Source organism: Idiotropiscis lumnitzeri, chromosome 6, assembly GCF_059441095.1.
Source record: "Idiotropiscis lumnitzeri isolate Australia: NSW breed Sydney's pygmy pipehorse chromosome 6, RoL_Ilum_1.0, whole genome shotgun sequence".
Taxonomy (NCBI): Eukaryota; Metazoa; Chordata; class Actinopteri; order Syngnathiformes; family Syngnathidae; genus Idiotropiscis; species Idiotropiscis lumnitzeri.
This window is the reverse complement of record NC_142396.1, coordinates 23,195,926-23,210,664: the sequence shown is the minus strand read 5'-3', so window position 1 is coordinate 23,210,664 and position 14,739 is coordinate 23,195,926. Positions and strand designations below refer to the sequence as shown.

At 47.7% G+C, this 14,739-nt stretch overlaps 1 protein-coding gene across 5 annotated transcripts in view; it reads left to right on the top strand.

The window, feature by feature from the left end:
• The window catches only part of fanca (FA complementation group A), a 193,782-nt gene that overhangs the window by 41,250 nt on the left and 137,793 nt on the right, over nucleotides 1-14,739 (top strand). For all 5 annotated transcript variants that reach the window (XM_088297906.1, XM_088297905.1, XM_088297904.1 and 2 more), the window contains one exon: nucleotides 5,731-5,841. In XM_088297906.1, the coding sequence (XP_088154032.1) occupies nucleotides 5,731-5,841 (111 nt within the window). The remainder of the gene's footprint in view (nucleotides 1-5,730; nucleotides 5,842-14,739) is intronic.

Sequence of the window (14,739 nt, the reverse complement as noted above, 5' to 3'; positions counted from 1 at the left end):
AAGTGCTGGTGTTGTGGACGCAATCATCAAGCGGCAAAGTGCACGCTCAAAGCCCCCTGTAAGTATTGTGGCAGGAAACATCTGCTTGTGCTGCATGTTGTGAATGAGAGAGGAAAGGAGGAGGAACAAGCATCGCATTCACCGCCAACAGAAAGCTGCCTCGTAAGCACAGCCAACAGAGTCCTATATGCAGACCGCCCAGTCTACAACCGGAAGGTGTTGCTGAAGATCAGTAAAGTCTTCCTGAGGAACGGTGACAAGTCCTTGGAGACATATGCAATTTTAGATGACGGCTCTGAGCGGACAATACTGCTCCAGCCTGCCGCCTCACAAGGAAGAAAGGAGGTGATGGCTCTCCGTACAATCCGACCAGGACTGGATCAGCTCCATGGAGCATCAGTTTCGTTCACGATTCCTCCAGCTGACAGCCCTGACAAGATGTATAGTATCCCGAATGCTTTCACAGCCGCTCAACTGAGTTTAGCAAAGCATTCTCATCCAGTTGCCGCACTTCAGCAGAAGTATAAACATTTGTCAGGTTTGCCTCTTCTGCCACTGAATAGGGTCCAGCCGATGCTGCTGATTGGTGCTGACTACACGCACCTCATCACACCTATAGAGCCAGTCCGATCAGGACCACCTGGTGGGCCAGCAGCTGTGAAGACACGCCTTGGATGGACTCTACAAGGGCCAGCCTAAGCCATCAAGTCAAGCCCTAATGTAAGTCACTGCCTTTTTACGTCTACCCCTTCATCCACAGAACTCTTCTCATGCGTTGAGAAGTTATGGCAGATGGAGGTGCTTCCCTACCGTAGCGAGCAGCAGTTCGGTCAAGACAGGACCAAGAGGCAATTGAATTACTTCAAGAACAAACGGTGAGAGTCGATATCAATGCCACTAAGCGTTATGCCACACCCCTTCTTCGAGTTAAGAACATGCCTCTCATCAAAGCCAGCCCTGTGGCAGTATTGCCACTACTGAGAGGCATAGAGAAGCGCTTAGCCAATTCCCCAGAACAAGCTGCTGTCTACAAAGAGGAGATAAAGAAGCTTGTAGATACTGGCTATGTCGTGAAGTTGACAGACTACGAAGTAGAGCGCAACCCAGAAGACCGCCCACCTGATGTGTATGAGTGGCAGGTTCTCCCATTTGGAACCACCTGCAGCCCCTGCTGTGCAACATTCGTGCTGCAGAAATATGGCACTGACCACAGCCAACCGGAAGAGGATGTACGTGATGTCATCCACAAGTCCTTCTACGTGGACAACTGTCTCCTTAGTCTCCCTTGCCCAATAGCAGCCAAGATTCTTGTAGACAAACTGCGCTATCTTCTGGCTGAGGGCGGATTCGAGTTGAGGCAATGGGCAAGCAACGATCCCAGTGTCATCGAGCATCTTGCACCAGACATGAGGTCATCCAGTTGTGAGCTATGGTTCAGCCAAGGTCAAGTCGACCTCCAGGAACCCACACTTGGACACCAATGAAACTGTAAGTCAGACTCGCTCATATACAAGCACAGACACGTAGACTACAATGAGAAACATCTATCAAGTTTTAGCCAGCCAATATGATCCCCTTGGCTACATTGTGCCTTATACCGCTCGAGCTAAAGTCATTGTGCGCCACCTGTAGGAGAGGAATAGAGAATGGGATGATCCACACCTTCCACAGGAGCTACTGGAGAGGTGGCATGAATGGGAAGCAGAATTAGTCCACTTGCCTGAGATAGCCCTACACGTGTGGCGGAGATACAAGAACTGACAGAAGCAGGTGCATGGAGATACGTGCCGGATCTTTGCCGTTTCCCCCTCCTGACAGCGGATGAAGTGCACCCCAATTTCTGGACCCCAAACATGCTTTGACCAGACTCATCATACAGGATTATGATGTAAAGCAACAGCATCCCGGTCCAGAACGAGTGTTTGCTGAACTCAGGAGGAAGTACTGGGTGCTACGTGGATGCGAAGCCGTACGCCGGCACCACAGATCCTGTGTGAAGTGCAAGATGTGGAAGGGGCAACCAAATCCTCCACAAATGGCGGACCTCCCTCCTGCCAGACTGCGTCTCTTCAAACCTGCATTCTATTCCCACGTCGTAGATGGTTCTGGGCCATACACCATCAAGATTGGACGCAGGAACGAAAAGAGGTGGGGGATAATATTCAAATGTCTCACCACTAGAGCAGTCCACCTCGACCTGATCCCTAGTATGGACGCAGATGCGTTCCTGATGGCCCTGAGACGCTTTATAGCCAGACGAGGGAAACCCCAAGAGATTCTCTGTGACCAGGGAACAAATTTCAGAGGAGGCGACCGAGAACTACAGAAAGCATTTCAAGAGCTTCATACTGAGCTCCAGCAACAGCTTGCTGGCCAACAAATCAGGTATGCCTTTAACCCTCCTGGTTCCCCACACTTTGGCGGATGCTGGGAGCGGGAAATTCGCTCGTTGAAGACTGCCCTTCAAGTCACCATCGGAGCCCAGATAGTGACAGAAGACTGCCCTTCAAGTCACCTTCGGAGCCCAGATAGTGACAGATGAGGTATTACGCACAGTACTAGTTGAGATCGAGGGGATGCTCAATTCAAAGCCTCTGAGCTACACTTAATCGGAGATTGCGGACCTTGACCCCATTACCCCCAATTGTCTCCTCATGAGGACTCCAAGATACTTGGCCGGAAAAGATGGAGGCACAGTAAGGTGCTAGCAGACCATTTCTGGCAGCATTTCCTGCGACACTATCTGCCAGGACTTCAAGCCCGCCACAAGTGGCAAAATGAATCAGCTAATCTGCAAGTGGGAGATGTAGTTATGATTGTGGACAAGCAGCTGCCACGTGCATTCTGGTCAGTAGGGAAAGTCTCTCAGGTCTTTCCTGGACCAGACACTCAAATCAGATCAGGTGAAGTGACTGTGAAGGGAAGAACTTACGTCCGACCTGTAGGAAGACTCATCAGCCTACCTGCTCTGCCGAAGGACGATTAATCACCCTTTGTATAACCTTTTCTGTTGTTCATATTCACAGGTGAATATGGGGGCGGCTGTAGAAAAGGCTGCTCGGAGACTGCGACACCAGCTCCTTTAAGAGGGCGCAGCTTAGCGCTCCAACTCACGTAGCGTGTGCGTGCGTATACAGTGAAACCCCGCTACTTCGCGGTTCACCTTTCGCGGGTTCAGTGCTTCGCGGGTCTAAAAAATATTCGGGGGCATTGTAGTTTCGCCGAGCGGCACGAGGGGGCGCTGGAGCGGTTAGACGGCCGGCGTGCGCCGAAGAGGAGAGTGGACGAAGAAGAGAGTGGACGAAGAAGAGCACGTTCCCCCGGGCACGATTTGGGGCGACGTTTCGCACGGTTCGGACCGTATCAGAGCTCCGGCCGGCGTGCGTGGCAGTTAACCCGAAGAGGAGCACCTTCCCCGGGCACGGGCGGTGTCAAGCGGCCCCTAAGTTTAACCGAATGGAAGCTCCGGAGGAGGAGGGCGGGCGTGTGTCACAGTTAAGCCGAATAGGAGCACCTCTTCCGCCCGGGCACGAGCGGAGCTTGAGGCTGTCAGTTATGAATGAATAAATAAATAAATGAAGAATGCCACCTTTCATTTCACTGTCATGATCCGTGCCTGTCATGCCGCGTGTGTTTTTTGGTTTTTCAGCTGTGTGTTCCTCCAGCGATCGTCTCGCGCCATGCCGTCAGCTGCTGCGAGACGCGCTGATTACACCGACTATATTGTGATTATAATAAATATCTTTGTATCACCACCTTTTTTCCCGTGTCTGCGTTTGGAGAGTCCTGCTCATAACATTCACAGGGCACACCGGACGGTGTACCAGCAGGTAAAAGTCGAAGTAATTAAATAAATACAAAAAAAAGTAATTGAATAAATACGAAAATAATGGCTGGGGAATAAAAAAATAAGTTTTAATAATATTTTTTTTTTTTGTGAATTTCACTCTCTCTCTACCCATATATATATATATATATATATATATATATATATATATATTTTTTTTTTTTTTAAGCATTTTTGAAGGTGCGCCGTTACTTCGCGGATTTTCAGTTTTCGCGGGTGGTCTCGGTCCCCATTAACCGCGATCACCGGGGGTTTACTGTATAGGAAGAAGGAGAGACGGTGGCGAGAATCGTGTCAGTTCTGTCTATTGAGCTAAATTATTCGAGTTGTCGTCCACATTTATCCTGCTTCGAGTTGTGTGTGAGACAAGTAAGTTAGAGCATTAATAACACTGTTCAATTGTCTGTACAAATACACGTTTCGCTGCTAATCGGTGACATGCAATGTTCACAAGCGCATTGAATGGAGAGCTATTGCCGTGACTTCTTTTCGTGTCTGAGTCACGTATGTATGTGTTGTGATATTTGCATTAGTCAGTCATTGATACAAATTTCTTTGTAGAAGCACACAAATATTTCGTTTGAAGCATCAAGAAATGTTTACTTTGACTTCAACTTTATTAAAGACCAGAAAACACAAGATCCTATGCTCGTTATTGGAGTTCTAACCGGACTCACAACAGTGATTTGCATACTCCGCACAGCACTAGTCATTCACATATTTTTCACATACCAACACTGCTGGTGTGTGGCGCTTGTGGGCAGTTTTGAGAAATGTTACGAAAATACATTTCTGCAAAGTGTCTCCATTTATATCGTATTCAAGAATCCAAAAAAGCTATTAGAACAGCCTTTGAATTAAATATACTTAGTATTTGGTGATTTTGCATCAATTGCAAGATATTATTCAAGTAAATATCTGATATAAGCGTCGCAAAAAATAGTAGTTGAAAAATGTGATTAATCACAATTAATCATGGAATTTTATATATATATATATATATATATATATATATATATATATATAAATGCAATGTCTTTTTCCCCTTGTTACCGGGATCCCTTTTATCAAATTCTTTCCAAACATAGGTATTTGAGTCATCTGGTGAAAATTCTTCTATTTTTAACATCGCAATATATATTTTGCAACCCAAAAAACTCGTCTTTTTCTTCCCCCAATATCGTGCAGCCCTAACTGAGACTGCACCTTTAATAGGCGCACCCTATGGTCATGAAAAAATGTGTATGTGTCTATAAATATCTAATCAAAATCAGGAACGGAGACTAGAATCGGTGCTTGAGTAAATCGTTACATTCCAACTTGACAGCAGAACATAACTACCAAGTAAAACTGTAAGAAAAGAAAAATCAGCTTTCTCTCGCCCAATCTTGTGACTCGAATTATACCAGAAAAAACACTGTGCCAGAGGAGCATCAATTAATCGAACGGAAAGTGTGAATTACGAGATTTTCATTTCTCATGCACTTGTGGACATACTCATTGAGGGCACAAGTAATACTTCTAAACTATCATTATATTTTGTGGTGTAATAACACTGCATTTTACATTAGGTGCTTATCTGGGGTAACTGGTCAGCGTGAGGTCGTGTGTTCCTGTGATTTGTGCGTGCCAATGTACGACAAAAGATTATCACCTTGTAAGCCATGCCTTCTCTCTCTGGCTGTTTGGGTGCTGAGGTCGCAATGACAATGAAAGTTATTTAAATTGCAAACACCCCTTTAAACTTTACATTTGAAATTGTAAGTATGCTCGGTGGTTATTGATTATCAGACAAGACAACAGAGAAACTCACAACCTTTTACTGTCAAGCCATTTGTATACTCTTGACTATAACACATTTGTTACAATCCTCTTGCCTCTAGCTATCTTCGGTGCATTGGTTGGTGTGGGCTTCCAGTCGAGTCAGGAGCAAGCGGCTTTGGAGAAGAAGTGCGTTCTGCTCTGCATCTCAGCACTAGATGACATGCTCTTCTGTGAGTGATTAATCATACATCACCATTTTCTCTGCTAACATACCTTAGGTTGGCATTTTATTTTTGCTGAAATGCTTGCTTTTACAGTAGAAGTGGAGTAGTAGGAAGTTGAAGGATGTCTCATCCAACCACAACCAAATGCGATGTGTACCACCCAAGACTCACTGTCCACGGCACTTCGTCTTGAATGAAATGAAAGAAATTTTTGCTTTTCTCTGATGTCACCATAGATAGAATTATTTTAACGGAGAATCTGCCGTCTTTTGAACGAACACTTTGGACTCTGCAATGTCCTGCTACTGGGAATGCAGCGTATGATAATTATTTTGTTCTGGCAAGCATGAGTTAAAATGGCTTTGCGCCAACCTGGGCGTTAACGTTTTGCAAGGCTGTGCCTCTGACATCTAACGGCGCTGTGACAGAGCAGCGTTGAATTACGTCACTCCCTCATCGCGTTTTGTTCCCGCGAACCCGTGCAAGAGTCTGCGGTCATACTTTTCATAAAGACTGTTTCATCACTGCCTGGACAATACCTGAAACTTATTGCTGGTGTCGGGGGTGCACACTCGACACTCGCTTGACACGCATAAACGACAAAACACGCACCCATGCATACGTGACAAAACACGCACCTGCATACTGCTGCCTCGGTTGGACACGTCATATGGAGCAAACCAAGGCAATACCTTATCCTGCCTTAAATGGAAATCCGTGGCGGAAGAGGAGGTCACCTGACTTTGGGACTGAACCATTTTAGCCAATTATTTGTATTTTGTAGTAATTTGACAGCTGTTATATGAAGACCTTTCTATTGCCTTTATTATTTGTGTGAATTTTGGTTCCTGTTTAGTTAACAGACATTGAAATTGGACTATTCATACTATTATCATCATTATTATAAATACAAATGTCTTAAATGGTTTGCCTGGAGGCAGTTGTGGGTGTCTAGCTGCTGCAGACCATAAGCGAACTAAGCTAAGTTGAAGTCAATGTTGAATTTTCAATTGTTAATGTTTTCTCTTTCTTTTACATTGATTTCTTTTTTTTATTTTGTCACTTGAGTCCTCACTGTAAATATCTTTTCACCTGTTGGGCAATTCTTGTGGTCATTAAAACCCACTGAAATTAATTTTTTTGACTGTACCATAGGGCTGGGCGATATGACCGAAAATCAATATCGCGATAAATTAGGCGATTTTACCTCTATAACGATAAGTGCACAATAAATGCCCCCTGACGAAAATCAAAATAAATGCAGGAAATATATATTGACTGCTTTTTTTAGTGACCAACTGGTACACATTACTTTCAATGAAAAATAAAAGTACAAAAATCATTTGTATAAACATTCCAAATAGATTGCTTTGGATGATTTCAACAATGTCACAAAGAACAGGAGCAAAAGGGTACCTCTCACAAATCTTTTTCTGCAAATAGATTGTGCCGAGATGCTGTAATGCCATTTGCAAAGGCCTAGATTTGTGTAAAGGTATATTGCAAACAATATAAATAATGCCATGTGCAAAGGAGCTAGTCGCCTGTCAACAAAATGCTAAATAAAATGAAAAAAATGTCAATAGAATGCCAATGCAAAATAAACAAGTGTTTCATCAGGAAAATGTGCCGTCTCGAGTACTCTGGTGCGCGGTCGCCACTTGTTGTCTATGTCATGCACATTCAGGCTCAAACAGGGATCCATGTTGCTACTCGACCACAAGTCGGATGTGGATGCAAAAAGCTTGACATGTCTCCGCTCCCGTCTCGATGTTGTCCATATCGGGAAGTACGGTTTGCAACAAATATTTTCGTACCTCTTTGTCGGCTACTTTCATGAGGCGTTTCAATCCTGTGCGCTCCACTGTAACTAGAGGAGCTATATCTTTAGCTATGTGCTCGGCTATCGCGTCCACCTCTGAGACATTCTCTGGTATTGTGTCGCCTCCGTTATGGGCTGTTGTCACTTGTCCAACCTTGCTTCTCACTTTGAACTTTTAGCGCAAGCTCCAAGTCAACAGCATGGTTGTGTTGTGGGTGGTGAAAAATAAAAGGTTGGACGCGCTGTTTTGGTGCTTACGACGCACTTTGTAGTTCATGTTCTTTTGCTTAAACATCGTCTTTATGGAACCCAAAACATTTCCAAACGACAGATGTCGAATTTCTTTTCGGGACAAGCGCAACAGGAACGATTTCAACTAATGTTACTTCGTTTTCAGCCGTGTCAGCCGCTTCTGGATTTGAATCGCCGGCTACGAACGCGTCTTCTGTTTACATTCTTGTTCCGAAGGGTGGAGTCACATGACGATAAGCGTTGTAGCCGTCTTAAAGGGGCATAAACATTGCCGCAAGACTTCTTTTTCTTTTCTTTTTTTTAGACACCGAATTTACCGACATGGGCAAAATGATGTTGGTCATTTTAATACATTTCGGTAACGGTAGATTTTCGGTTTATCGCCCAGCCTTACTGGACCATCATTTTCAATTTTTCCGCAAACGAATCCGTGATGGGCGCATCTAACATTTTCGTAGCAGGAAGCCGTTTAGACCGGTGGTCCTCAATCTTTTTCCATCAAGTGCCACCCATAAAAATTCAGAGCTCTCCTAAGTGCTTATAAAAATTGAGGCACAGGCTTTATTCATTGAAGGATTCTATTACGATTACTGGCATTATTTTAAACACATGTGGGACAGAATGTCGATAATTAAAGTTAGCAGGTTCATATTTACTGAATATTTTAAACATTGATGAAAAAAGATGCATTTATCAAATGAAACTAGAAGCACGGGTCACAAGAATGACTGGGATTGTAGTCCTGATGTTTACTGATTTATTATATTATTCTCATATGCTAAATTTATAGTACTTAGTTTATTGAAATTCTCAGAAGTGAGAATAGATTGGCGCACATAGCATTTCCATGAGCTGCCCTCACATTCACAGCACTTCATGGACAAATACGACGAAGCACATTCTCCACATTGGCTGTAGAGATGCAAACATACCAAATTGGGCACTGCAGGACTCACACAGACGCTATCACAAAAAACACATTCCGAAAGACATAACAATTAGAGATCAGAGCACACGCACATACACGCTGGGGAAATTTGAGGTGTTACAGCAGCAAAGATATAGATCACACAGAGTCGGCGGGGTAATGTAGCCGTTAATGTATAACATTAGCAGCAGACATTCATAAAAAGCATGCAAATATACACAGTATAAACGTATCTAAGTGTAAGGAAACACTCCTAATGCCTGCGCATTAAACAGAGGGGGAAACGCTGTCATGATAAAAACTACTGAATGATTGAAAATACTACAATGATAAAAATATTGCAATGATAAAAGTACTGTAATGGTAAGAGTACTGTAATAGTAAAAGTACTGCAACGATAGAAAAATACTGCACTGATGAAAGTACTGTAATAGTAAAAGTACCGCAATGATGGGAAATACTGCAATGATAAAAGTACTGTAATAGTGAACGTCCTGCAATGGTAGAAATACTGCAGTGATAGACGTACTGTTATAAGAATACTGTAATGGTAAACAAAATACATCATTGGTCAATATTTAAGTACACCATTGGCTGAAAGTACAGTAGTAGTGTATATTGCATCCAAGGACTGCACAATTGCACTAATGCCCTCCCGTTTGTAGGCCTGACCCAATGTTCTTGTTAAAAAGTCTGACAGCAGTCGGCAGGAAGGAGCGGCGAAATCTCTCTTTGGTACAGCAAGGGTGTAACAGTCTATCACTGAAGGAGCTGTGGAGTGTTCTCAGAATGTCATTGAGTGGGTGGGCTGGGTTGTCCAGCATTGATGACAGTTTTGCCGTCATCCTCCTGCCCCCCACTGAGTCCACAGAGTCCAGGGAGCAGCCCAGGACAGAGCTGGCCCTCCTCACTAGTTTGTCCAGTCTCTTTTTGTCCCGGCCCGAGATGCCTCCTGCCCAGGAGGCCACTCCATAGAAGATGACTGATGAAACGACAGAGTCATAGAGGTTCCTGAGGAGTATTCCCCGAACACCAAAGGACCTCAGCCTCCTGAGTTGGAAGAGTCTGCTCTGACCCTTCCTATAGAGAGCGGCTGTGTTGTCGCTCCAGTCCAGTTTATTGTTCAGATGAACACCCAGGTACTTGTAAGTTGAGACCCTCTCAACATCTGTTCCCTGGATATTCACTGGTGCAGGTGGAGAGTGCCGACGCTTGCGGAAATCCACCACCAGCTCTTTGGATTTCCCAGCGTTGATTTGGAGGCGGTTCTGCTGACACCAGTCCACGAACCCCTGCGTAACCCCTCTGTACTCCCGATCGTCACCGTCAGTGATGAGGCCGACAATCGCAGAGTCATCAGAGAACTCCTGCAGGTGAGAGGTTGTGCAATTGTATTTGTAGTCCGAGGTGTAGAGGGTGAACAGGAAGGGAGCCAGAACAGTTCCCTGCGGCGCTCCCGTGCTACAGAGGAGCACGTCAGACACACAGTCCTGTGCCCTCACGTACTGTGGCCGGTTTGTGAGGTAGTCGTGGATCCATGTGATGAGGTGGTGGGCCACTCCCGCCTGCTCCAGCTTGTCTCCCAATAAGGCGGGCTGGATGGTGTTGAAAGCACTTGAGAAATCAAAGAACATGATCCTCATCGTGCCCCCCGCCTTCTCCAGGTGGGAGAGTGAAGTGTGGAGCAGGTAGATGATGGCATCATCCACACTGATGCCAGGCTGGGATGCGAACTGGAGTGGGTCCATTGAGGAGCTGACCAGGGGGCGCAGATGGACGAGGACCAGTCTCTCCAGGGTCTTCATCAGATGAGACGTCAGCGCCACTGGTCTGAAGTTGTTGAGCTCCTTCGGATGGGGTGTCTTTGGAACCGGAACCGGGCAGGATGTTTTCCACAGCTGGGGGACTCTGCCCAGCTTCAGGCTCAGGTTGAACATGTGCTGGACGATTCCACACAGCTGGTCTGCGTAGGATTTGAGGAGCTGGGAGCAAATCCCCTCTGGGCCTGCTGCCTTCCTCGCCTTCATTTTCCTCAGCTGGTTCTTCACCTGAGATGTTGTGAGGAACAAGGCTGAGCAGGAGGAAGTGGTGGTTGTCTGATGAGCCTGGGAACTGGAGCCTGTGAAGAGAGAGAGGGGGAGAGAGGGTCTCGTTCGCACTGGCAGGAGGGGTTGGTGGTGGCTGCAGCAGGGGAGCCTGAGCGGCGTCAGGCATTTGATCAAACCTATTGAAAAATAGGTTCAACTCATTTGCCCACTGAAGCCCCCCCTCCCTTCTGGGTCTTACCTGGTTGTCCGTGGCCTGAGATGGTCTTTAGGCCCCTCCAGACATCCCTGGCATTGTTCCGCTGCAGTTGTTCCTCCATCCGCATCCTGTAGGACTTTTCCCCTCTCGGATGCTCCTTCTCAGCTGACGCTGCACTCTCTTCAGCTCGTCCTTGTCGCCTGACACAAAAGCCCTCTTTTTCTCCTTCAGGAGAGCTTTAATGTCCGGTGTGATCCAGGGTTTGTTGTTGGAGAAACATCTTACAGTCCTGGTGGGAATGGTGTTCTCCATGCAGAAGTTAATATAGTCTGTAATAGTGTCTGTTAGACCATTAATGTCCTCACCGTGGGCTTCGCTGAATACCTCCCACACAGTTGTGTTGAAACAGTCCTTTAAGGCCTCCTCGGCTTCTCCGGACCATCGCTGAACTGTGCGTGTCACAGCTGGCTGCCTGCGGACCGAGGTTTGTACACAGGCAGGAGAGCAACCAAGTTGTGGTCAGCTTTGCCCAGCGGGGGGAGGGGCAGTGATGTGTACGCCTCCTTGGTGTTGGCATAGAAAAGGTCCAATATTTTATTGTCTCTGGTGTGGCAGGTTACATATTGTGTGAATGAAGGCAGAGAGGAGGAAGGAGAAGCATGATTGAAGTCACCAGAGATAAGGAGCAGGGCATTTGGGTGCTGTGTTTGTAGCCTGCTCACAGCTGCAGTCAGTACGTCACAGGCTGTCTCACTGTGAGCAGAGGGTGGCACGTACGCCGCCATCGCGATCACATGACTGAACTCTCGCGGTAAATAGAACGGGCGCATGCTAACAGCTATCAGCTCAAAGTCCCGACTGCAAAGTTGATCCTTAACAGTTATGTGCCCAGGGTTACACCATCTATCATTAACAAACACAGCCAGCCCTCCCCCTTTCCTTTTGCCGCTCTCCAGTGTCCTGTCCGCGTGTAGTATTTGGAAGCCGTCCAATACCACGACGGCGTCCGGCGTTAGCTCTGTTAGCCACGACTCCGTGAACACCAGCAAGCTAGCCTCACGGACAATCCTCTCGTGCCGGGTCAGCGCTGTTAGCTCGTCCATTTTATTGGGGAGGGATCTAACATTCCCCATAATAACGGACGGGAGGTTGTATTGTCTCCTCCTTGCCTGGCGTTTAGCCCCCGCACGACATCCCTCTTCCTCCTCAGCTCGCGGGGGATATCGGGTCTCGCTCCGGGAGCCGACGCAGGGTTAGCACAGAGTGCTAACAGCTGATCTCAATGTCTGTATATATATGTATATATATGTATATGTATATGTATATATATGTATATATATGTATATGTATATATCTATATATATATATATATATATGTGCTCCTTATTACTTTTTATTAGTGTCTGCTTGCTCTTATTGGCACCAACTGAGGCACAACATCGATATACCCGCCAGGACATCGTGGACATTGGATTTCGATGCGAAATAACCATCACAGAGGAATTTTGCTATGATCGCAAAATTCCGGACGAACTGGCGAGGCTGCCCGGCTCACCGTGGCTTGTCATCGGGACCGGGAGGCGGCGCAGGCGACGCAGAGAGAGGAAGCAGAAGCGGGGCTGCAGGTCCGGTGTCTTGCAACGGCTGCGGCGGCAGCCCCACAGCCAACCACTGCCGAGTCTGTACATCACCAACGCCAGATCCGTGGTCCACAAAATCGACGATCTGGGATTACAAATCCTGGGAAACCGCTATGTGCGAGATAGCTGTGTGATCGTCGTCACGGAATCCTGGCTGCACGCAGACGTCCCCGACGCTAGCATCCAGCTGGCCGGGCGCTCGCTACATCGCGCGGATCGGACGAGGGACACCGGTAAGAGAAGGGGCGGGGGGCTCTGTGTTTACGTGCATGAGAACTGGTGCGGCGATAGCACGATCGTCGAGAAGCACTCTTCCCCCGACATCGAGTTCATGTCCGTTAAATGCCGGCCTTATTTTCTCCCGAGGGAGCTAACGGTCGTGATTGTCACAGCTGTTTACATCCCTCCCGACGCTAGCACTAGCACGGCGCTCTCGCTACTCGCGTGCGTCATCAATAAAAATCAGCGGGCCCACCCTGATGGCGTTCACATAGTAGCGGGGGACTTTAATAAGGCCAATTTAAAGACTGTACTCCCAGAGTTTCACCAGCATGTCAAGTGCCCAACGAGGGGAGACAACACTCTCGACCATGTGTACTCGAACATCAAGCACGCATACAGGGCCCTCCCACTCGCCCCTCTCGGCCAGTCAGACCACCTGTCCTTGCAGCTCGCACCTGCGTACACCCCTCTCAGACGCAGATTCAGGCCCACCACAAGGACTGTGAAAACCTGGCGTGACGACGCCATGAGTGAATTACAGGACTGCTTTCAAGACACAAACTGGGACCTCTGTGATCATCTGGACCTTGATGTCGACACACATTGTGTACTGGACTACATCAAGTTCTGCATGGAAACTGTGTCCCTACACAGGACCATACGGACCTTCCCAAATGCGAAGCCCTGGATGTCCAGCAGGGTTCGCTCTCTCCTCAAGGCCCGTGACGCTGCGTTCAGGTCAGGCGACAAAGCCCAGTACAGCGTGGCCCGTGCTGACCTGAGCAAAGGCATCAAGCTAGCCAAGGCAATCTAAGGGGAGGCTGGAGGCCCACCTTGCCAGTAGCAGACCACGGGAGGTGTGGCAGGGTCTACAGAGCATCACCAACTTCCGTGGCGGCAGCACGACCTCTGTAGACCCGAGTGCATCGCTGGCAGAGGAGCTTAACTGCTTCTTCGCTCGCTTTGACTCGCCCCAACCGTCACACCCCCGCACTTCATGCTCCAACTCCCCCCCACTCATCGTAGAGGAACACGATGTGAGGCGCGCGCTCCTGGCGGTTAACCCCAGGAAAGCTACTGGACCCGACGGAATACCGGGCAAGGTCCTCAGAGCATGTGCCCACCAACTGGCACATGTTTTCTGCAGGATCTTCAACCGCTCCCTGGCTCAAGCAGTCATCCCCTTGAAAACTTCCACCATTATTCCTTATTCCTATCCCCAAAAAGTCACCAGCCGTCCACCTGAATGACTACCGTCCTGTTGCTCCCACACCAGTCATCATGAAGTGCTTCGAGAGGCTGGTTCTCCAGCACATCAGGGACTGCCTTCCTCCCACTCTGGACCCCTACCAGTTTGCATACCGGGCTAACAGATCCACTGAGGACGCCATCGACACTGCTCTGCATGTTGTGCTGGGCCACCTGGAACAACAGCAGAGCTATGCAAGGATGCTCTTTGTGGACTACAGCTCGGCATTCAACACGATCATCCCAGAAATCCTCGTCGCCAAACTGGACATTCTCGGCCTCCCTGCCCTCACACGCATCTGGATTAAGGACTTTCTGACCAACAGACCCCAGACTGTGTTGCTCGGCCCCTACACGTCCTCCACCCGCATGCTGAGCACCGGTTCCCCTCAAGGATGCGTGCTGAGCCCTCTCCTGTACGCCCTCTACACCTACAACTGCAGCCCGGCCCACGGCAACAACACCATCGTCAAGTTTGCTGACGACACGACAGTGGTCGGTCTGATCTCGGTATGTGAAGAGACAGCCTACAGAGAGGAGGTAAAGAG